Genomic DNA, 23422 nt, shown 5'->3' with positions numbered 1-23422 from the left:
TGACATCAATTCTAAATAAAAAAAAATTCACAGCCAAATATCTCTACAGAGATTTTTTTCTCTCACCTTCTGTAGTTATTTTATTTTGATTTTCTTGTACTGATATTGAATTGTTCAGTGCCTATGTATGTCACTGGTATTATGAAAAAGGTAAACTATTCATTAAAAAAGAAAATGAAATATATTGAGTAAGAAACCAATGGGAATTTAGAATTAGAGTATGAATTTAGTATATAAAATAACAGAATTAACACTTGTCTAAGAGCTCTTGGAGGCAGGGCAGAGGCTCAAGTAGCCCAGTCTTGCTTTAAACTTACTGTGAAGTCAAGAATGAACTAAAACATCTCATTCTTCCTCTGTCTGGTCTTGTAAGACTACAAGCATGCATCACCACTCATGGCATTTGCAGTGCTAGGGATTGGACCTAGGCCTTTATGTATGCTAGGTAAGTGCTTTACCACTGAGCTCCATCACAAAATTTTAAAAACGTTTTAGCAAATAAAAATGAAGATTTTATAAGATAAAACAAGGACCATCAAATCAAGGTTGGACAAGAGAAATCAACAGAAAGGAAGGAGACCAAGACAAGACTCAGAGACACACTCATTCACACATTCAGAAGTCCCACAGAATAGTAAACTGGAATCTATAATGTACATGCAGAGGACCTAGTCTAGACCTATGCAGGTCCTGTGCTTGCTGCCTCAGTCTCTTTGGGTTCTTATGAGCTTTATTCGGTTGCTTTAGAGGGCCTTGTTCTCTGATATCCTCCATCCCCTCTGGCTCTTACACTCTTTCTTCCTCTCCTGTAGGGTCCACTGAGCTCCAAGGGGAAGGATTTGATGAATATACCCCATTTAGAGCTGAGTATTCCAAGATTTCCTGTGTGCCATGTTTGATTGTAGGTCTCTGTATTTGTTTCCATCTGCTGCAGGACAAAGCTTTTCTGATGATGAGTAACAAAGGACTGATCAATGAGTGTTACAGAATATCATTTACAGTCATTTTATCACTATTTTTAAAAAGACCTGTAGTATATATTTGGTTTTACTCTTGGTCTCTGGATGATCTAATCTCTGGTTCTTGGTCTAGGACGAGTAAAAGGAGAGGATATATCATATCCTCTGTAATCACAATATATTGTATGAGAAAATAATCCATATTCAATAAAGGAAATAAAATAAAGATAAGCTTAAAATTGCAGATTTTTAGAACTCATATAAAAAAACCTTACAGAGATTCTTTAAATTGATGATATAGTCTGTAAAATAAAAACAGTACATTGTTCTTGTCATCTTAGGTTGATGGCTTAAGAGCCTTCTAGGGCTTTTGGGTGAAATTAGTGGAGGGATATTGGTTTGGCATTTACTGATAACTTTTATCATAGTACATATTTAAAGAACTATCTGTGAAGTGAAAATGTTTGAAATAAGTAACACAGACTTTAAAACCGTGCCTTACATTTTAGTCTTTGTTTTTCATTTAATAACAAAGATGAGTCTTGTGATGAGAACATGACTAGTGGTATGGGACTGAATGACTGCAGTGGAGGAGTTGCTCAGTTCCTGTTCTTATTCTATTGCCATAGTCTTCATTATTTCTGTTTTCTATATTACCTGATCTTTTTCTGCTGACATTTGGTTGGAAGTCCATTATCCTCAACCACCTTATCCTCTTTACCAAAGACATTTTTACTCACCTTTCTGGAATCTTAATAGGTTTTAACCTCAAGCTACCATTCTTGGATTTTTAGTAAGATATGTCTCAACCTTGGGATTTTTTTTTTTTTTTTTTTTTTTATCATTTTAGGCCATACAGTTCTTAGTTGAGGAGGGAATAGTTCCTGTGCATTTCAGGCTGCATGGCAGTTTTCTGCTTTCTAGAGTTCAGCAACACCTTCAGCAGTACCAGTTGGGATAACCAAAAATGTCTTCAGACATTACTAGTTGCCTCATTCAGGGACAGAATTACCACAGTTGAGAGCCACTGATGCAGGTGGGGAATGAGAACTTTGTGTGTAGATCTTCACTTCACCTCATTAATATTTTGAGAGAAGGGAAATTATCCTATCTCCATTAGGTTTTTGTTGTTGTCCCTTCTGCTTCTCAGTCTTTGCACATATTTCTGTCACCTGTGATATTCTCATATATCATCACAGGAATCATTGCCTCCCTGTACTGAGAGAAAATGTCATTTCTTCAAGATATTATTCCTAATCACCTGATATAAAACAGGTTGCTGTTGCAGCAGCAGCAACAATAACATGAGCACCTTCATCCACTGACTTATTTAAACAGCCAAATTCTTTCTTATTCCAATCAAGGGACTAAGGATCATCTTACATATGGGTCCTCTCTTGTCTTTTTTTTTTTTTCGTTGTGGTTGATGGATGGAAAAAGAGAGCATTTAGGATTTTTTTTGTGAAAGCAGGTCTAAAAAATGCTCCTCCTTTTTTTCTCCTCCTCCTTCCTCCTCCTTTGCATGAGATGGAAAAGATTTTGAAATTGCTTAGTCCGCTTACTCATTGTAGACATAGCAGTGAATGAAGAGGAAGGTGTTGACTATTTATATTCACATTATAATTACTGGAGCATCAAATAAACATGAGGGCCACTTAGTCTATTCCTTTAGTCTTGCAAGCAAAGCAACAACAACAAAAACAACTACAACTGCAACTGCAGCATGAACTAGACCTTTTGCCAATCATACATTTTGTACTGTTTAATACTGATTCTATCCATGGAGATGATTCATATGTATTTAATTCCAGTGGCCATTTCTTTCTTTCTTTCTTTTTTTTTATAATTGTAGTCACATCGTTAGTGAATAGACGAATGAGGACATGACTACTCCTAGATATGGTTGAGGAGAAAGTTTAATTGTAGAAATGAAGGACAGCACTGCCAGCAGCCTAAGGAATGGTCCAGAGTGAAGAAGGCCTTGGGAAGTGGAGAGAGAGAGGAATGGTGGGGGTCAAATAGACTAGGAGAGATCCGGGAGGGGAGCCATCCAGAAGCCAAGAAAGCAATGGGGTGTGTAGTCAAAATGGCTGAGGTTATATACGAAAGAGAAGTTTAGGGAAAGGAAGCTACGTCCCTGGGGGTAGAGGTTTAGTGTAGGGGTCAGGCAGAGAAGTAGGAGCCACAGGTAAAGTGTGAGACTTGTCCTGGGTTTCATTGAGACCTAACAATTTACTTAACTGAAAGAGGTGTGTGAGATGTCAGGTTATATACTCAGGAGAAGAATGAAAATGGGTTTTCTTCAAAGACTGTGTCATATTTACTTCAATATATTTATAATTATTACATAGTTATCATCTCTACAAATAGGAGTTGCTTCCTTTGATGTACCAAATATTAACAACAATGAATCACATATCAGTGACATTCAACGACTACTGAATGAAAGTCATCTGTGCCAAGTGATGGTGTCTCCACACTTAGAGCTCTTCCTGGTAGACAGTAGGAACTCATTTACTGAATGACTAACTGCATCAAACCAATGGTTAATGCTGTTCAAATCAGAATAGTATTTGATTTGTGATTTTTCTACTCATTAGCTATGTAATAAGGGGAAAGTTACCTTATAATTCTAAGCATCAAGTTCTATTACTTATGGAAAGAAAAAACAGGATTTTTGTAATAAATAAATAATACACAGCAGTTGGAATGCTGAGCTGAAAGGTTTGCACAAAAACATGAGTTCAAAGGTTACTTAGATTACATATCAATCTGATTCTCTTTACATATATATATATATATATATAACATTTATATGTGTATGTATGTGTTTGTGTGTGTATGTATACTCCTACAAATATATACTTAGTCCAACGTCTCATGCATTGTAAGTTCTCAAAACTTAGTAGCTATTTTTATAGCTTTTACTAAAGTTCTACAATAGTTTGTACATAGACTTCACATCTTTGTGTTTGCCTCATTTAAGTAATATAATCTTATACATTTTCCTTTAATTTCTCTTAAGAATTTCATCCATTTAGTCAACCGTTTATAACTCTTCTCTTTAAAAATGTTTGATAGGTATAATGGATGAAGTAATATTATTATCTGTTGTGAAATTTAAATTTAGAATACTGTATTTAGGAGCGTGTCTTTCTCCTCTCCCCGTCATGGCTTGTGCCCGTCCCCTCATATGCTGTACTCTGAAAAGGGAGAGTCATCTGGCAAGAATGTCACATTGCCAGCTGTGTTCAAAGCTCCCATTCGACCGGATATTGTGAACTTCGTTCACACCAACTTGAGGAAAAACAACCGACAGCCCTATGCCGTCAGTGAATTAGCAGGTCATCAGACCAGTGCTGAGTCTTGGGCTACTGGCGGGGCTGTGGCTCGAATTCCCAGAGTTCGAGGTGGCGGGACCCACCGTTCAGGCCAGGGTGCCTTTGGAAATATGTGTCGTGGGGGCCGCATGTTTGCACCAACCAAAACCTGGCGGCACTGGCACCGCAGAGTGAATACAACCCCAAAACGATATGCCATCTGCTCCGCCCTGGCTGCCTCGGCCTTACCAGCTTTGGTGATGTCTAAAGGTCATCGTATTGAGGAGGTTCCTGAGCTGCCTTTGGTGGTTGAAGATAAAGTGGAAGGTTACAAGAAGACCAAGGAGGCTGTTCAGCTGCTCAAGAAACTTAAAGCTTGGAATGACATCAAAAAGGTCTATGCCTCTCAGAGGATGAGGGCTGGCAAGGGCAAAATGAGAAACCGCCGGCGGATCCAGCGCAGGGGGCCCTGCATCATCTATAATGAGGATAATGGTATCATGAAGGCCTTCAGGAACATCCCTGGCATTACTCTGCTCAATGTAAACAAGCTGAATATTCTGAGGCTTGCTCCTGGTGGGTACGTGGGGCGTTTCTGCATTTGGACTGAAAGTGCTTTCCGGAAGTTGGACGAGCTGTATGGCACTTGGCGCAAGGCTGCTTCCCTCAAGAGTAACTATAACCTTCCCATGCACAAGATGATGAACACAGACCTTAGCAGAATCTTGAAAAGCCCAGAGATCCAAAGAGCCCTCGGAGCACCACACAAGAAGATTCAGTGTAGAGTCTTGAAGAATAATCCACTGAAAAACCTGAGAATCATGTTGAAGCTGAACCCTTACGCAAAGACAATGCGCAGGAATACCATTCTTCGCCAGGTCAGAAATCACAAACTTCAGGTGAAAAAACTGGAAGCGGCAGCTGCTGCGCTGGCAGCCAAACCCGAGAAGGTGGAAGCAGAGAAGAAGCCTGCAGCAGACAAGAAAGGAAAGAAGCCTGTGAACAGCAAAAAGCTGAAGAAGCCTGCAGGGAAAAAGGTGGCTACCAAAAAAACCAGCAGAGAAGAAACCTACCACAGAAGAAAAGAAGCCTGCTGCATAAACTATTAAAATCTGCTAAATTCCAGGGAGCAAATAGAGACAGCCTATTTGAATAAATCAAAGATACAGTGAGAAAAAAAAAGAATACTGTAGTTTGTTTGATTAAAATGTGAATTTAAAGTCACCCAAATTCTTCAACTCTGATCAGATCAGTATACAAAACTTTGAAACTAACTTTACATGATCAAGGAAAAAAAGCTCTTCATGTAGTAGTGTGATTTCTCTTAAATTTTTGTAATGCTAATTGTTTTAGTTAGGGTTTTATTTCTGTGAAGAGACACTATGACCACAGCAACTCTAATAAAGGAAAATATTTCTGCAGGATTTCCCCAAGCTCTGTCTAATGCTTGGCTGTGTGTCTCTGGATCTGTTTCCAGCAGTTGCTGAATGAAGCCTCTTTGATAACAACTGAGCTAGGCACCAATCTCTAAGTATAGCAGTGTCATTAAGAATCATTTTATTGACTTTTTTTCCAGTTGTGTTTGGTTCTATCCTAGCTCTCTGGGCTACTCAGCCTCTGGTTCCTGGCCCTCCTGGCAGTATCAGGGGTGGGCGGCCCACCCATGGAGTGGGTCTCAAGTTGGGAAGGATTGTAGGAGCCAGAGGGGTCAAGAACAGCACAGGAAAACCCACAGAATCAACTAACTTGGACTCATAGGGGCTCACAGAGACTGAACTCACCAACCAGGGAGCCTGCATGGGAGTGACCTTGGTCCTTTGCTTATGGGTTACAGTTGTGTAGCCTGATCTTCTTGTGGGACTCCTAACAGTGGGAGCAGGGGTGGTCACTGACTTCGTTGCCCACTTTTGGGACTCTCTCTTCCTACTGAGTTTCCTCTTCCAGCCTTAATAGGAGTGGACATGCCTAATCTCACTACAACTTGTGACTGTTTGATATCCATGGGAAGCCTGCCCTTTCATGAAAAGAAAAGCAGGAAGAGTAGGGCATGGTGGGAGAGTGAAGGAAGGAGAGGAGGGAGGGGAGACTGCAGTTATGATGTAAAACAGATGAATGAATGAATAAGTAGATAGATAGATAGATAGATAGATAGGAAGATAGATAGGCAGGCAGGCAGGCAGGCAGGCAGACAGACAGACAGACAGACATATAAAGGAAAACATTTAATTGGGATTGGCTTACAGTTCCAAAGATTTAGTCCATTATTGTTATGGCAGGAAGCATGGTGGTGTGCAGGCAGACATGGTACTGGAGCAGCTGAGAGTTCTATATTAGGATCCTCAGGAAGCATGAAGGAAGAGTAATGCTGAGCCTGGAGTGATCATCTGAGGCCTCAAAGCCTGCCAAAGGAAGCACACTTCCGCCAACAAAGCCACGCCTCCTAATAGTGCCACTCTCTAAAAGCTTATGGGAGTCATATTCACTTAAACTACCACACTAATTGATCAAAACTTTGAGTTCTTTAAGCCACTTTTTCTTCATGAGTTGAATCAATGTTTGTGTGTGTATGTCTATATGTATATATGTGTATATATACATATATATGTATATATACACACACAAATACATACACACATATATGCAGATACATAATATACACAACACACACACACACACACACACACACACACACACACCAGGGCATGTCATTTATCTTCATTATTTGGCCTAACTTCATTGGTTATGAAAATTTCTTGGATCTTGAGTTTCATATTTATATGCTTGTGACTAATGGCCTATCTTAGAAACATCCACAAGAATTATGATAAGGATTTATTTTGTCTCAGCCTTGAATAAAAATGAGCCCATTTGATTAATGAATTTTTCCAAGTAAATGTAGAGAATTTAATTTCAACATCTATGAAGTTTGTCATTTCTTTAGTTTTATCATCTTTTCTCTTACAGTAATTTATCACCACTGATACATTTGTAAGAGACATGTATTACTCAAAACCTCATCAAGGCTTCCATTGTACTTTTCTCTAACAAAAGCTTGGCTCATTCTCCTCTTTTATACATATCAGATGTGTATTACCTCTTTACATCTCCATTTTGTAACATGCAATCATATAATAGAATATAGAACAATTTTTAAGTACATATTTACTCCACATCCCTACCTACATTCTGATGGCTATACTAATTTTGTTTATTTCTGGATGTCCAGCACCCAGCACAATGTTTAGGACTGAGTGAGTGCTGAGTGGCTGCTGAGGGAGATCGATGAGATCCACCAGCAACTCTGAAGCATCCACAATTTGCAAAACACTGCTGGAAGTCTTTGAATATTGAATCTGGCAAAAATAGATTAGGAATGCTAACCAGATGTTGTTTTTAAGGGTTCTGTTTTTAGGTTCTAAATTAAAAATTCATTTAGAAGTACAGGTCTAATTTGGGAATGCAGAATGCAGTTGTAGTTTGACAAGATTACATATGTAAATTCTCCAAGGGCTGATCTATCATCATTGCCTTTCTGAAACAGTTCAGTCTGTGTGGAAGGACAGTTTCTGAGCCTGTGTGACAGGCAGAAACATCGTCTAGCTAGCCTCACTACCTTGTCTGGTTACTACCACATGGTTCCATAGGAACAGCCTTCTCATTTTCTTTCTGTGAACACAGGCATCTACATTACTACTAATTAAAGAAAAATATATTTCTTTCCATTATGACTAGCATACAAGTAGGAAATGTTGAAGAATCAGCATTAAGGAATACACAATTAACTAGTATGAAATCGAGAAAGTGTAATATGGTCCTGTGCAAGACCACAGTATGAATGCCCTTTATTATCAAACACTAGGGAATTAGATGCACATTACTCTTTCAGGGAAAAAATATTCAACCATTTATGCTGTACAGCTGTGACATATTTCAAAATAGAAGTCATAAAACTTTAGCTTTGATGAATTTGGACTCTTGTATAGTCATAAGTACTACAAAGTTGCCAAGAAAGAACTCAGCATTAGGTCTGTATTTCTCCCAATCATATGTAACATAGTATACTATCTTCTTAGTATAGTGTACTTGGAGAAGTGGGATAATTTTTATTATATATTTTTATTTATTATAACTCTCCTAAAACATTCTCAAGCAGAACTTTCAGATATTATTATTATTATTATTATTATTATTATTATTGCTGAGAATTTGTGATTAGTAGGATGATCATCATCTTTAATGTAGTCTTCAACCAGAATTGTAAATCTCTGGAATTATGGCATAAAATGACAGACTCTGTAGCTACATTTATACACTGAGGTAATTTGTTTCCTATTCAAAAGTATTTTGATTATCTGTGATATGGAAAACATGCTGTATATAAGGGTCAATTTTAGTTAATAAGCTTCTTTATTTTGAGCAATGAGTTGCTTATACCCTTTGTGTGAAGTAGTTTCAACATAAAAAATAAAACAAAGTGTGCTTTAGACACATCCATCAGTGGCATAACCCATTTAAGTGTCAAAATTATGCACTGCTCTAGAAATCTATTTCTAGTTGTCTCAACAGTCCTATTTATCAGTCTGAAATAAGATATAATTACCACATTATCTCACTGGGTACATGCTACATTTAACAATACAAATCTTTCCTCATCTCCCCAAATATGCTCATAATTTATTTCTAAATACTAATTTTCTGTGTTGCTATTTTTATAAATCTGTAGAACCAATATTATCAAGGTATATGATAACAATTTTTAAGGTTAGTATTTACTTCTTTAAAGGTAAACTTTAATTATTTTATTTAAATGTTCTGTCCTAACTTAAACTAAAAGAAAATCATGTTTTGTATCTATCTGTAGAGAAAATATGTTGCACACAATGATAATGAGGGTGTATTTATGTATAATGGAAGAAAATGCTACAGTCTTCTGTGTTCACACAAGGAAAAGGCACAATGACTTCTTCATGATTTTAAATGACCCATTTCCTTGTCTCTGAGTTCTCCCTTATACCCTACAGAATTTAATCTTTTATTCTTTTGATAAATATACATATTTGATAATATACATGTCTCAACAATGATAACCATGATAGTAATAATAACAATCTACCTACTGAAGGACTATTATATTTTAGATTATTCACACGTATTTTCTGTAATTCTCAGGAAAACATTTAAAGTTAAGAAAACAGGCCCAACATGGTTAAATTACTTAATAGAGGTCAAACTAAAGCACATATATGAATTAAATGATTTCAAGTTTTCAAATTTGTGTGGTATTAAATCCCAAGTCATACTAAAAATTATTAATGCCTTGCCTAAATGTAGAGCAATAATTCAGCGTTGGAATTTGAAAATCTGTATAAGACAAGGTTTAGGCTAACGACTAGTTAAGTACAGAAGTCAGGAACTCAAAAGTTATTCTATAGCAGTGAGAGCTGTCATTTGGAGTTATTTTGTACTTCTGTAATTGTCAGTATTGTTTGTAATTTCATATGCACTTAAAGTGGTTGAGGGATACTTTCTCATTTATGTGTTTTTGTCAATTAATTAATTATTAATTAATTCTTTATTAATTAATTATTAATTAATTCTTTTTGTTAATTAATTAATTAATTAATTAACTTTACATCCCAATATCTCCTCCTTCTCCTCCCAGGCTCCCCTCATACAGATCCTCCCACATTCCCCCTACCTTTCACCTCTAAAAATGGGGAGCACCCTATCCTGGCTCATCAAGTCAATGCAGGACTAGGAGCATCTTCTCCCACTGAGACCAGACAAAGTTGCCCAGTTAGAGGAGCAGAATACACAGGCAGGTAACAGATTCAGGGATAGCCCCTGCTCCTTGCAGTTGTTGGGGGACCTGCATGAATAGCAAGCTGCACATCTGTTTCTTATACGCAGGGGTGGTTGGTGGTTAGGTCCAACCCATACTCTCTCTTTGATTGGCAGTTCAGTCTTTGGGAGTCCCCAAGGGTTTATGTTGAAGTTCCTGGTCTTCCTGTGGAGTCCCTATCCTCTTCAGGTTCCTTAATCCTTCTCCGAACTCTTTCACAAGACACCCTAGCTCCAACTAATGTTGGGCTGTGTGTTTTAGCATCTGTTCCATCAGCTGCTGGGTCCTCTCAGAGGACAGTTAAGCTAAGCTTCTGTCTCCAAGCATAACAGAGTATGATTAATAATATCTGGGGTTGGTTCTTGCCCATGTGGTGTGTCTCAATATGGGCTAGTCATTGGTTAGCCATTCCCTCTGTCTCTGGTTCATCTTTGTTCCTTGCACATCTTATAGGCAGGACACATTTTGGATCTAAGTGTATGTGGCTGGGTTGCTGTCCTTATCCCTCCACTGGGAGTTCTGCCAACCTACAGGAAGTGGTCATTTTAGGCTTCATGTCCTCACAGACAGTAGTCTCAGCTAGACTCACCCTCATAGACTCCCTCCCTCTACCCTCTATCCATGTCCAAGGTCTCTGGCCTATCCTAGAGATGCCCTATCCCTACCCACAGCCAATTTGCATTCTCTGCCCTACTCTCCCTAGCCCCTGCTCTCCTGATCCCCAACCCCATTCCCCACATAATCACCTTTCCCATTCATTTCCATCCCTCCCTCCACCTCTAATATCTGATTTATTTCTCCTTCTTAGAAAGATTCAAGGATTCACCCTTAGGCCCTCCTTGTTAATTGGCTTTTTTGGGTCTATGGATTGTAGCATAGTTACCCTGTACTTTATGGCTAATATCCACTTATAAGTAAATACATACCATGCATGTCCTTTTAGGTCTGGGTTACCTCACTCAGGATGATATTTTCTAGTTCCATCATTTGCCTGCAAAAATTCATGATATGCTTGTTTTTTTGTTTTTTTTTTGGGGGGGTGTTTTTGATGGTTAATATTCATTTCTTTTATTAAATATTTTCTTTATTTGCACTTCAAATGTTATCCCCTTTCCATGTTTCCCCCTCAGAAACCTCCTATCCTGTTGAGGCCCATACTCTCGCTTGCTTGGGGGCCAAAATGTTGTGGCCTGCTCCGCCTCAACGCTTTGGAGCTAAGTGCTCTGGTCAAGAGAGAGAGAGTGGGGCTCTTGGGGCAGGAGACGCAAAGAATGGAGACAAGACAGGAGGTCTGATCAAGTCTCAAGTCTCATACCAAGTCTCTAGTCTCAAGTCTCAAGTCTCGTACCAAGTCTCTTTTATTGAAGGGAATTCTGAGGTATTTATACACTTTTGCCATGTGCCTTGTAGGCGCGTGGATACCACGTGCTTTGCAGATGTTGATATGACTTAAGCCTTACAGGCGTCTATAGCGTGGATAGCATGTGCACTGTGTGCCTTGCAGGCTTGGATACCACGTGTGCTTTACAGGCATATATGGCCTGGATAGCACGTGGACAGCACGTGAACTGCATGCCTTGCAGGCCTGGCTACCACGTGCGCCTTGCAGCTGGGGGCAGTAAACAGCAACACAAAATATGTGGGATATCAGAGTGTGCTTCAGCTGTTGTAGGCCATTGAAAACCAATCTCTTATCAGGGTATATGGTTCCAGATGGCTGCAAAGATAATCTAGCCGCTTTCTGCTAAAAGTCGGCTCCCAACACTATCCCATCCCCTTTCCCCTGCTTCTATGAGGGTATTCACCCACCAACCAACTCCCACTTCTCCGCCCTGGTATTCCCCTACACTGGGGTATCGAGCCTTCACAGGACCAAGGGCCTGTCCTCCCATTGATGTCCGACCAGGCCATCCTCTGTTACATATGTGGCTGGACCCATGGGTCACTCCATGAGTACTCTTTGGTTGATGGTTTTAGTCCTTGGGAACTCTGGAGGCCTGATTGGTTAATATTGTTGTCCTTCCTATGGGGTTGCAAACACCTTCAGCTTCTTCAGTCCTTTCTCTAACTCCTCCATTGAGGACCCAATGCTCAGTCCAATGGTTGGCTGCAAGCATCCACCTCTGTATTTGTCAGGCTCTGGCAGAGCCTCTCAGGAGACAGCTATATCAGGCTCCTGTCAGCAAGCACTTCTTGGCATCTGCAATAGTGTCTGGGTTTGGAGACTGTATATGGGATGGATCCACAGGTGGTGCAGTCTCTGGATGGCCTTTCCCTTAGTCTCTGCTCCATACTTTGTCTCCGTATTTGCTCCCATGAGTATTTTGTTCCCACTTCTAAGAAGGAGAGAAGCATACACACTTTGATCTTCCTTCTTGAGCTTCCTGTGGTCGTTGAATTGTATCTTGGGTATTCCAAGCTTTGGGGCTAATATCCACTTATCAGTGAGTGCATGCTATGTGTGTTTTTTGTGATTGGGTTACCTCACTCAGGATGATTTTTTCCAGTTCCATCCATTTGCCTAAGAATTTTCTGAAGTCATTGTTTATAATAGCTGAGTAGTACTTTATTGTATAAATGTACCACATTTTCTGTATCCATTCTATGTTGAAGGACATCTGGGTTGTTTCTAGCTTCTGGCTATTATAAATATCACTGCTATGAACATAATGGAACATGTGTCCTTGTTATATGTTGGAGCATCTTTTGGGTATATGCCCAGGAGTGGTATAGCTGGGTCCTCGGGTAGTTCTATGTCCAAGTTTCTGAGGAGCCACCAGGCTGATTTCCAGAGTGGTTGTACCAGCTTACAATCCCACCAACAGTGGAGGAGTGTTCCTTTTTCTCCACATCCTCGACAGCATCTGCTGTCACCTGAGTTTTTGATCTTAGTCATTTTGACTGGTGTGAGGTGCAATCTCAGGGTTGTTTTGATTTGCCTTTCTCTGATGACTAAGGAGGTTGAACATTTCTTTAGGTGCTTCTCGGCCATTTGATATTCCTCAGTTGAGAATTCTTTGCTTAGCTCTGCTCCCCCTTTTTAAATAGGGTTATTTCATTCTCTGGTGTCTAAATTACTGAGTTCTTTGTATATATTGAATATTAGCCCTCTATTGGATGTAGGATTGGTAAAGATCTTTTCCCAGTCTGTCGGTTGCCATTTTGTCCTATTGATAGTGTCCTTTGCCTTACAGAAGCTTTGCAATTTTATGAGGTCCCATTTGTTGATTCTTGATCTTAGAATATAAGCCATTGGTGTTCTGTTCAAGAAATTTTACCCTGTGCCCATATGTTGGAGGCTGTCCCCCACTTTCTCTTCTATTAGTTTCAGTGTATCTGGTTTTATGTGAAGGTCCTTGGTCCACTTGGACTTGAGCTTTGTACAAGGAGATAAGAATGGATCGATTTGCATTCTCTTACATGGTGACCACCAGTTGAGCCAGGACCATTTGTTGAATGACCCTACAGAGTAAGAGAACTTAAGACCAATTTCCTTTATGAATATCAATGCAAAAATACTCAATAAAATTCTTGCAAACCGAATCCAAGGACACATCAAAACATTTTTTCAATCATCATGATCAAGTAGGCTTCATTTCAGGAATGCAGGGATGGTTCAATATATAGAAATCCATCAACATAATCCACTATATAAACAAACTCAAAGAAAAAAAACACATGATCTCACTAGATTCTGAGAAAGCCTTTGACAAAATACAACACCCATTCATGTTAAAAGTATTGGAGAGATCAGGGATTCAAGGTGCATACCTAAATATAATGAAAGCAATACACAGCGAACCATTAGCCAACATCAAACTAAATGGGGAGAGACTCAAAGCAATCCCATTAAAATCAGTGACTTGACAAGGCTGCCAACTCTCTCCCTACCTATTCAATACAGTACTCGAAGTTTTAGCCAGAACAATTAGAAAACAAAAAGAGATCAAAATGATACAAATTGGGAAGGAGGAAGTCAAGATATCACTATTTGCAGATGATATGATAATATACATAAGCAACCCCAGAAAGTTCTACCGGAGAGCTCCTACAGCTGATAAACAACATCAGCAAAGTGGCTGGATATAAAATTAACTCAAACAAATCAGTAGCCTTCCTATATGGAAAGGATAAAAGCAATGAGAAAGAAATTAGGGAAAACAACACCCTTCACAATAGTCACAAATAATATAAGATATCTTTGTATGATTCTAGGCAAGCAAGTGAAAGATCTGTGTGACAAGAATTTCAAGTCTTTGAAGAAAGAAATCAAAGAAGACCTCAGAAGATGGAAAGATCTTTCATGCTCATGGATTGGCTGGATTAATATAGTAAAAATGGCCATCTTGCCAAAAGCAATCTACAGATTCAATGCAATCCCCATTAAAAATTTAAACTAAATTCTCTATAGAGTTAGAAAGAGCAATTCTCAAATTCATTTGGAATTACAAAAAACCCAGGATATCGAAAACTATTCTCAATAATAACAGAACTTCTGGGGGAATCACCATCCCTGACCTCAAGCTGTATTACAGAGCAATAATGATAAAAACTGTATGGTATTGGTACAGAGATAGGCAGGTAGATCAATGGAATAGAATTGAAGTCCCAGAAATGAACCCACACACCTGTGGTCTCTTGATCTTTGACAAAGGAGCTAAAACCATCCAGTGGAAAAAAGACAGCACTTTCAACAGATGTGCTTGTGTTTAATAGCTGAGTAGTAGTCCATTGTGTAAATAAACCACATTTTCTTTACTTCTGCCTATTATAAATAAATGTGTTATGAACATAGTTAAGCAAGTGTACTTGTGGAATGATGGAGCATTTTTTGGGTATATGCCCAGGAATGGTGTAGATGGTCATTGAGGTAGAACTATGCCTAATTTTCTGAGAAATGGCCAAATTAATTCCCAGAGTGGTTGTAAAAGTTTGTACTCTCATGAAAAATGTAGAAGTCCCTCTTGCTCCACATCCATGCCAGCATATGCTGTCTCTTGAGTATTTGATCTGAGCCATTTTACATTCTAATGTGGAATCTCACAGATGTTTTGATTTGCATTTCCTTGATGACTAGATATTGAACATTTAAAAAATGTTTTTTGGCTATTAGATATTCCTTTGTTGATAATTTTCTGTTTAGCTCTGTACCCCATTTTTAAATTTGGTTATTTGGGTTATTGTATCTAACTTAAGATCTTTATATATTTTAGATATTATTTCTCTGTGAGATGTAGGGTTGTGGAAGATCTTTTTTACTAATCCATATTTTGTCCTATTGATTGTGTCTTTTGGTGTTTTTTGACTTATAGAAGACTTTCAGTTTCATGAGATCCAATTTACTGTTGATCTTAGAGCCTGATCTATGATCTATCAGGAGTTATCTCTTGTACCAATAAGTTTATGGTTATTTCCCACTTTCCTTTCTATTAGACTAGGTATATCTAGTTTTACATTGAGATATTTGATCCCCTTGGACTTGAGTTTTGTGTAGGGTGATAAATATGTGTCTTTAGTATTCTTCTACATTCAGATATCCAGTTAGACCTGCCCAGTTTGTTGAAGATACTTTTCTTCTTCCATAGTATGATTTTGGTTTCTTTGTAAAACAAAAAATCAAGTGTACATAGGTGTGTGGGTTTATTTCTGGGCCTTTGATTCAATTCCATTGATCCACCTATGGCCATTTTCACTATGTTAATCCTATGCTCCATGAGCATTGCAGATCTTTTCATCTTCTGATATCTTCTTCAATTTTGTTCTTCAGCAACTTGAAGTTATTGTCATACAGGTCTTTTACTTGCTTGGTTAGAGTTACTTCAAGATATTTTATATTATTTGTGACTATTTTGAAGGATATTGTCTCCCTAACTGCTTTCTCAGCCCATTTATTGTTTGTATAAAGGAGGGCTACTGTTATTTCTTTTAGTTAATTTTTTATCCAGCTACTTTGTTGAAGTTGTTTATCAGTTGTAGGTGGTCAGTTGTAGAATCTTGGTGGTAACTTTATGCATATTATCATATTATTTATGAATACCAATACTTTGACTTCTTCCTTTCCAATTTGTTTCTTCTTGATCTCCTTAGTTGTCTTATTACTCTAGCTAGGACTTTAAGTACAAAATAGAAACAGAAGGAACATTGCCAAACTTATCTATGAGGACATAGTTACCCTGATACCTAAACCACACAGAGACTCACCACAGAAAGAGAATTCATTCCAATTTCCCTTATGAATGTTGATGCAAAATTACTCAATAAAATTCTCACAAGCCGAATACAAGAACACGTTACCATCATGATCAAGTGGGCTTTGAAATTATGAGCAAAATAAAATTTTCATTTCTTAAGTTGCTCAAATGTGTATTTTGATTAAGTTTATAGAAAAAATAACTGACACAATAATTAACCATAATGTGGATTAATATTTTTTATTTTTTATGGCTGTGTCAGTTATTAAATTTTTGCAGTTTCTTTTTTCTTTATTTGATCTCATTATATCATACATGTTTATCAGAGTAAAATATAAATCTAAAGAACTGGGGGCTGGAGAGATGGCTTAGAGTTCAAGTGTTCTTCCAGAGGATCCATTGCCTTCTTCTGTTATCTTCTTGAACCAGGTCCACATGTATTGTACAGACATATATGCAAAGTATACAAACAAATTAAATACATAAAATTATAAAGTACTGTTTGTTCACTTTCTGAACTTAAAATAAAAATAGTTTAAGCTTTCAGCAAGTAAGCAAAAGTTTTCAATAATAAAATAAAATTTAACTCCTAAAAAGTCTCTCTCACTTTTTTCACAAATCAAGAAATACTTACAATATTGTATAATATTTGGGATGGAGAGGCAGAAAGTGTCAGTAAAAGGTGTCATTTCTGATGTGATACTACATGATCACTAGAGGGAGAAATTTATTGGAAAAATGATTCTGAAATAAAGTTACAAACAATGTGCTATATGAAAACAGAGGGCATCTATTTTCTTTATGTGGGAAAGATAAGGCAGTACTTCCTGGAGGAGATTACATTTCATGTAGATCCACAGCCTGAATATGACTTTCCACAAGGAAAACAGGGTATGTGTGTATCTAGTCATACATGGGTTTACAATAAACAGAGGCCTTTCAAGTGCTGACTGACAGGGATGTTATGGCAGTCACCTCAAAGAATGACAGTGTTGTTGGTGACATGCATGATTTTTCTAAAATTTTAGTTTCTTTTAAATAAAGTTATGAACAAATTAAATGCAGATTTTCTTGAGCTTTATTTTAGATGTAGTTTTTAAAAAGTGCAAAATTCTTTGTATTTGTATGCAAACAGAGATGGATTCTAAGCTCACATAATTGCAAATGGAATTATTCAATAAATTAACTGGAGGTCATACAAGATTCTCCTCTTTTTAGTACACTCGTTTTTCCTGGCTCCTACAAAGTAGACACCGTCAATGTTGGTCTGTTTCAAACAAACTAAAATGCTACAAATTTATTCCACAGAATATAGACATGCCATAGAGGTGTTATATGTTCTGTTCCAGACTGTTGCATTAAAACAAATATCTCAGTAAACTTACCTACAATATTTTGTTTTCAGTGCATTAGAGATGTTGTTTATTTTATATCATATTAAATGTGTCACTCATGTATAATATATGTGTGTATATTAAATGATCTTATTACTTATCTCTAGCAATGATCTGAGTCAGTAAATTCCTATCTCTATGTTGGTGGACATTTGGCCTCAATGATGATAGTTGCTGAGTGATTATGATTACATGCTGGAGGCTAAAGTTTGTGTGGCCCCTGCTAGTTTATTAAGTATGGCAATTGAAATCCGTTATATTGATCGACTCCTGTTAAGATTTCTTGTCAGGAATAGTAGCACTTACCCATAATCCCAGGACATGAGAGGCTAAGGTATGAGAATTTTGAGACACTCTGGACTATAGAATCAGTATATGTCTCAAATAAACAAAAAAAAAGAAAACATGAAACAAAACATCATCAGAAAAGTTATCTCTGTAGAATGCAGTCTGTTGCTATCATGTTACCCAAAGTAAAACTCTAAAAATTGGAACACTGATATTAACAAGTCCCTAGAACTCCAATCATTACACTATCACAGAAACTACCTGAGCTGGCAAAATCATGCCCTGCTAGAGCATGAGGCAAATCATAGTCATCTGCTCTGCACAATCTGAAGTAGCCCTTCATTTCACAGAAACATATTCATATAATACTTGTGTTTTCTTTTAAGAAACCAAAACTCTAACATTGTTGCTACAAATCAGTTTCCTAAACTTAGTTTAGATTTCAGTAATGATGCTAGATAGCTTTAAATCTAAATATAGAACAACCTGAAAGTGAATTAACTATTCTATTTCTCATTATTAGAGGTTATATGTGATATTATATATTAGAGATTATATAGAGTTAGTATGAGATAGAGCAAAGATTTCAAATGAACTTCAAATCACTATTATTAGATTTCTATTGCAAAATATACTTAGATTTATGTTTAATACTAGTACTTTTCTGTGTTTTTGAATAGGCAATGATACAGGAAATGAGGATGCCATTGGAGGGAATGTGAACAAATACATAGTGTTTCCAAGTGGATACTCTGGACAGCCCAAGAAAGGACATCTTACCTTTGATGCTTGCTTTGAAAGCGGTAAGTGTAGTTAAAAGTCTTATTTTTAGTTTGTTTGAGAAGGCTGTTTTCTCATAATCTAATTCCATCTGATCAATCATTGTGATTCAGTGATTAGGTTTTCACCATAATGGAACATGTTTTTGGAGAAAAGTTAGTTATGAAAGAATTAGCATTAACTTGGAAACAATAGATTTTCACTACTCTATGATATTAAATATGTAATAGTAGTGTTGCTATTTTGGAATAAAACTGCCATTATTTGGTAATGTTTTACATTTTAATTCTTTAAATGTCTACTTTATACAATATGAGTTTGAGATGGTCATAGAATTTGGTCCTTTGTAAGTAGGTTTCTCTCTCTCTCTCTCTCTCTCTCTCTCTCTCTCCCTCTCTCTCTCTCTGTGTATATATATAAATATATATATATTTATAATATATATAAATATATATATATTTATAATATATATAAATATATATATATATTTATATATATATGACTAATTGATTATAGTATAAAATATGTCTATAACTATTACCAAAGTATGTTCATATGCACAAAAGTAAAAAAAATAATCATTACAATTAGGAAACATTTGTACAAAACAAATAACAGAAGTAATAATTTCTCTTAATTCAAAGATGTGTGAATTAGACTAGAAATAGTGGATTGTCACTGCTCTATATGTTTAAATATATAATAATGATATCGCTGTTTTGGAATAAAACTGGTGTTAATTGTCAATGTTATATGTTTTTCTTTGAATGTCTACTCTGAATGGGTGGTCAAGTTTGATTACATATTCTCATTTAATAGGAATTGGTTCTTTGTAGCTATCAATGTTTTCAACTTTCAATATGTTTAATGCCTTCTAGATAATGCATATTAGTAATTCAGAATATTCTGAAATATTAACAAAAATGTAAACATAATTGTATTTACAATTTAATTGTATTTACAAGTAATTGTTAATTTCTTTTTAGTGAATATATGTTTCTATTTGTGTTTGTTGATCTGTTTCTCTTAAGGATTAGCCCAGTGTCAATTATATGACAGTTTTTTGTACCTTGAAGATTTTTGTTAGTAAACAAATAGAAATTTGTTTATGATGTATTTTTTATTTTTTAATTCCATACTGTCTGTGTTTGATATGGCTGATGTACAAGACATTGTAAAAAGAATAGATTATTTGAGAAGTCATTGTTTCTTGACTTTGCTGGAGAGAAACTGAGATAAGGCATTGACAGTGTTGTTTCTTTCATACATTGTGCTGAGTCATGTGTTCAGTGATTATCCCCTAGCTTCTGGTGATTTGTTATTAAAATTTGTATTTATTGGCTTGTAGAAACATCCCAATTTTGGATTTTATCTTAATGTAGTATTTTTTATGTATGTTCCTACTTTCCATTTTTTTATAAAGATGCAAATTATTGTATTATATGTACTCAAATGATTTCAAACTTGAGTACTTGTCTCTCAGTAAAGTTATATTGTAAGATACTTGGGATAAAGGTTTCAATATGCATATCAATTTTGAGAGGACACAACACACACAGTGATTTTCTTTTTTTCAAACTTGAATAATGTCCACATAATTAGGATCAATATTTTCTATACTTCTCAAGCTTGTAATTATGCCTTTTCCTGGTTTATACTTGATTCCTCAAATGTATCTTTTATTGCTTTTATCTTAGTGAAGGACCCAAAGGCCCTTTACAATAATGCCAATATTGTGAAAGTGGAAATTTCGCTTATTTTACCTATTGAGTGTTTTGATTTAGCTACAACCTGATAAAATACATATTTATTTTAAAAAATGTTTTTTCCTTGGGAACAATCCAGATTTTTATACCTTACCAGAAGGCTCAGTGTAAGAATTTTTCCAACATGACAACATAATTACTGAATTATTAATACCTGTTTTATAACATGCAGACAATTGGTTGTATCAATTACATCTGTTGTAATATCCAGAAACAGCCTCTCAGACATGTTTAGTCTGAGTCATTTGTTTCAATTTGGTTATCACATAAGTGTAACTGTCATCAGAGAAACAGCAGACAGAGCTCTTTATTTGATTGTGTACATAAAATACATGATATGAGGTCTTGGGAATCTTATGTAAATTTACAAATATGTAGTTGTTGATTTTCTGGGGTCAAGTTCTATCATCTAAATAAACACAGTATGAAAACATAATAATTTTCCTAATAGACTTTCTTATATGTGAACAGCATTGCAACAATATATTCCATGAGAGTATAATTTGTAACATCATTTCCACATTTCCATTAGGCTGAGAGATATTGTTGACCATTTATTGGTGAACACAGTCTAGTAGCCATTTAAAATAATTGGTTTGGCATACACAGATTTCATATGATATATTTTAATTCTAGAATTTATTTAGGCTGTTTAAGGCAGGATATAAGATTATTTTTCCTTCTGGCCACATCTAGTATTTTACTAAGTTATTATGCTACAAACTCATTCCAGGTATGTACAATGTTTGGCATTATGACACAACATTGTCATCTATAGAGTTCATAGTGTTTCACAATGTTCCCTGAGTCTGAGGTGCAGGAATAATTTGTAAATGTATTTTATTTTTTCAGTTCTCTGTAGTGGTCTCTGTTTATTGCAAAGAAACTTTCCTTGATGATAACTTTCCTTGCTGATAAACAAATGTTTATAAATTGTTGTTAAGGATTATTGTGGTTTGGTATTAGTGGTTGTGGGTTCTCCTACAATAGTGACTTCACTAGTACTGGGTAGCTAGCAAGGTTAAAGTAATAGGCATAGTTTCTCTCTTGTATAATTTTAATGTGTTCCTGAATTCTGTTAGCAAGTATTTTGTTGAAAAATTTTGCCTCTGTTTTCACCAGAGAAGTTCAGGTAGCAGAACTGGTAAGACTTGTTATCAATTATCAAATGTGTTGCTGAAGTGATCCTGCCTTTGTTATGTGACCACAGGATCAAGGGTAGGACTCAGTATCAAGGTGACCAGATGGAGCCAAAACTTTGATCATCACTCGGTTTCTATGTACCTACATCAGGCAAGATACAAAGGTGACACAGTGAGGTCTATTTACTCTCTGGGGACTGTGGTTAGATCTTCCAGGACCAAGTAATCTCTGGAATCATTACACTATAGATTTCAGTTCTTCCAGTGACTACTATAACCTCAGAAATCATAACTCCAAACACTCAATGACCTCACTGACTACTAGAACCAAAGCTCCAGCCTTCAGGGACCATGTGATCACTGTAGCTAACACTTGGGCTCTTCACTGACCTCTGAGTTCACTAGACTGGAGTTCTGGTTGCAGGTTTCTGTTCTATACAAACAAACCAGAGTCATGGTCCTGAGAAGCTGGAGGACAGGTTGTCTGGTACTCTCAGGTCCTACAGTATGGAAATCAGTATGGAGGTTCCTTAAAAAGATAGAAATTGAACTACCATATGATCTAGCTATACCACTCCTAGTGTATACCCAAAGGATTATATATCCAACTACAAAGATACATGTTTATTGATGGTCTATTTATAAATGTAGGAAATGGAAACACCTTGGATGCCCATCAAATGATAAATGGATAAAGAAAATGTGGCACTTACACATAATGGAATTTCATTCAGGTGTTAAGAAAAATGAGATTATGGAATTTCCAGGTACTGCAGTCCTATTTAGTTACTTTCTCCTTGTGCCTGTAAATTGATACTTCATTTTTTTTCTATCTGATTAGGGTAGCTGGTCTTTATCCTGGGTACTGTTGATTTCTAGAACTCTTGCATTCTTCTGCAGTCATCTGCGTCAATGTGTAATTATATGCTTATTGCTTTGGCTCTTTGGCTCTTTGGCTCTTTGGCTCTTTGGCTCTATTTGTGGAGTAATAAGTGAGTGTGAGTTCTGGGTACATCTATTCAATCACCTTGCTTACATTGATGTTTGAAAATTATATATATATATATGTGTGTGTGTGTGTGTGTGTGTGTGTGTGTGTGTATGTGTGTATGTGTGTATATGTCTGTATGTGTATATATATTGAAGTGGTTGATGCATTCAAACTAACATACCCATTCCTTCACAGAAATACCTCTTTTTCTTAGAACATTTAAATTCTATTCATCCACCAAATTTCAAGCGTATAATTTTTTTTTGTTAGTGGTATGTAATGCAGTATAGAGTAACTTGTCTTTTACAGTAGTGTAGAGGTTCTTCTTTTCTCACAAAAGATCAAGTGTTTTGTTATTTAAAAGGTGAACCTCTTCAGATGTATTCTGAACAGTTTGGTGGGGTTATATTGCAATGATTGTTGACATTTTATTAAAAGAGAGGCTAGAGACACACATGTACATGAGAACAATGACCCAGTGAAAGTGGAGAGAGAAATTTGATCAATGCAGTATAAGCCAAGGGATAAAAGGACTCATGACAACTATGTTGCAGGCAGAATAAATTTATTACAGGAGACCAGAAAATCCATTATCTAGCTATATTTTTCAAAAGGGCCCAGAGGAGTTTTTTTTACAACAGCAATAAAAATATACCAGCAGAATGTACATTAGTATCATTGAGAAATTCATGGTTGTCTGTCTTCTGTAGACTAAAACTGGCAATAGAAGTTCTATGTGAAATTTATTT

The 23422-nt window shown here is 36.5% G+C and overlaps 1 protein-coding gene and 1 pseudogene across 1 annotated transcript in view; both read left to right on the top strand.

Annotated features, from left to right (window-relative positions):
• Positions 1-23422, top strand: part of LOC117709061 (AGBL carboxypeptidase 4) — a 959025-nt gene that overhangs the window by 56551 nt on the left and 879052 nt on the right. Inside the window, exon 2 of the mRNA XM_076934446.1 lies at positions 18675-18797. Coding sequence (XP_076790561.1) covers positions 18675-18797 — 123 coding nt within the window. The remainder of the gene's footprint in view (positions 1-18674; positions 18798-23422) is intronic.
• Positions 4108-5395, top strand: LOC117709063 (large ribosomal subunit protein uL4 pseudogene; annotated as a pseudogene).

This window comes from Arvicanthis niloticus, chromosome 5 (genome assembly GCF_011762505.2).
Source record: "Arvicanthis niloticus isolate mArvNil1 chromosome 5, mArvNil1.pat.X, whole genome shotgun sequence".
NCBI lineage: Eukaryota > Metazoa > Chordata > Mammalia > Rodentia > Muridae > Arvicanthis > Arvicanthis niloticus.
This window is presented reverse-complemented; position numbering and strand designations above follow the sequence as displayed.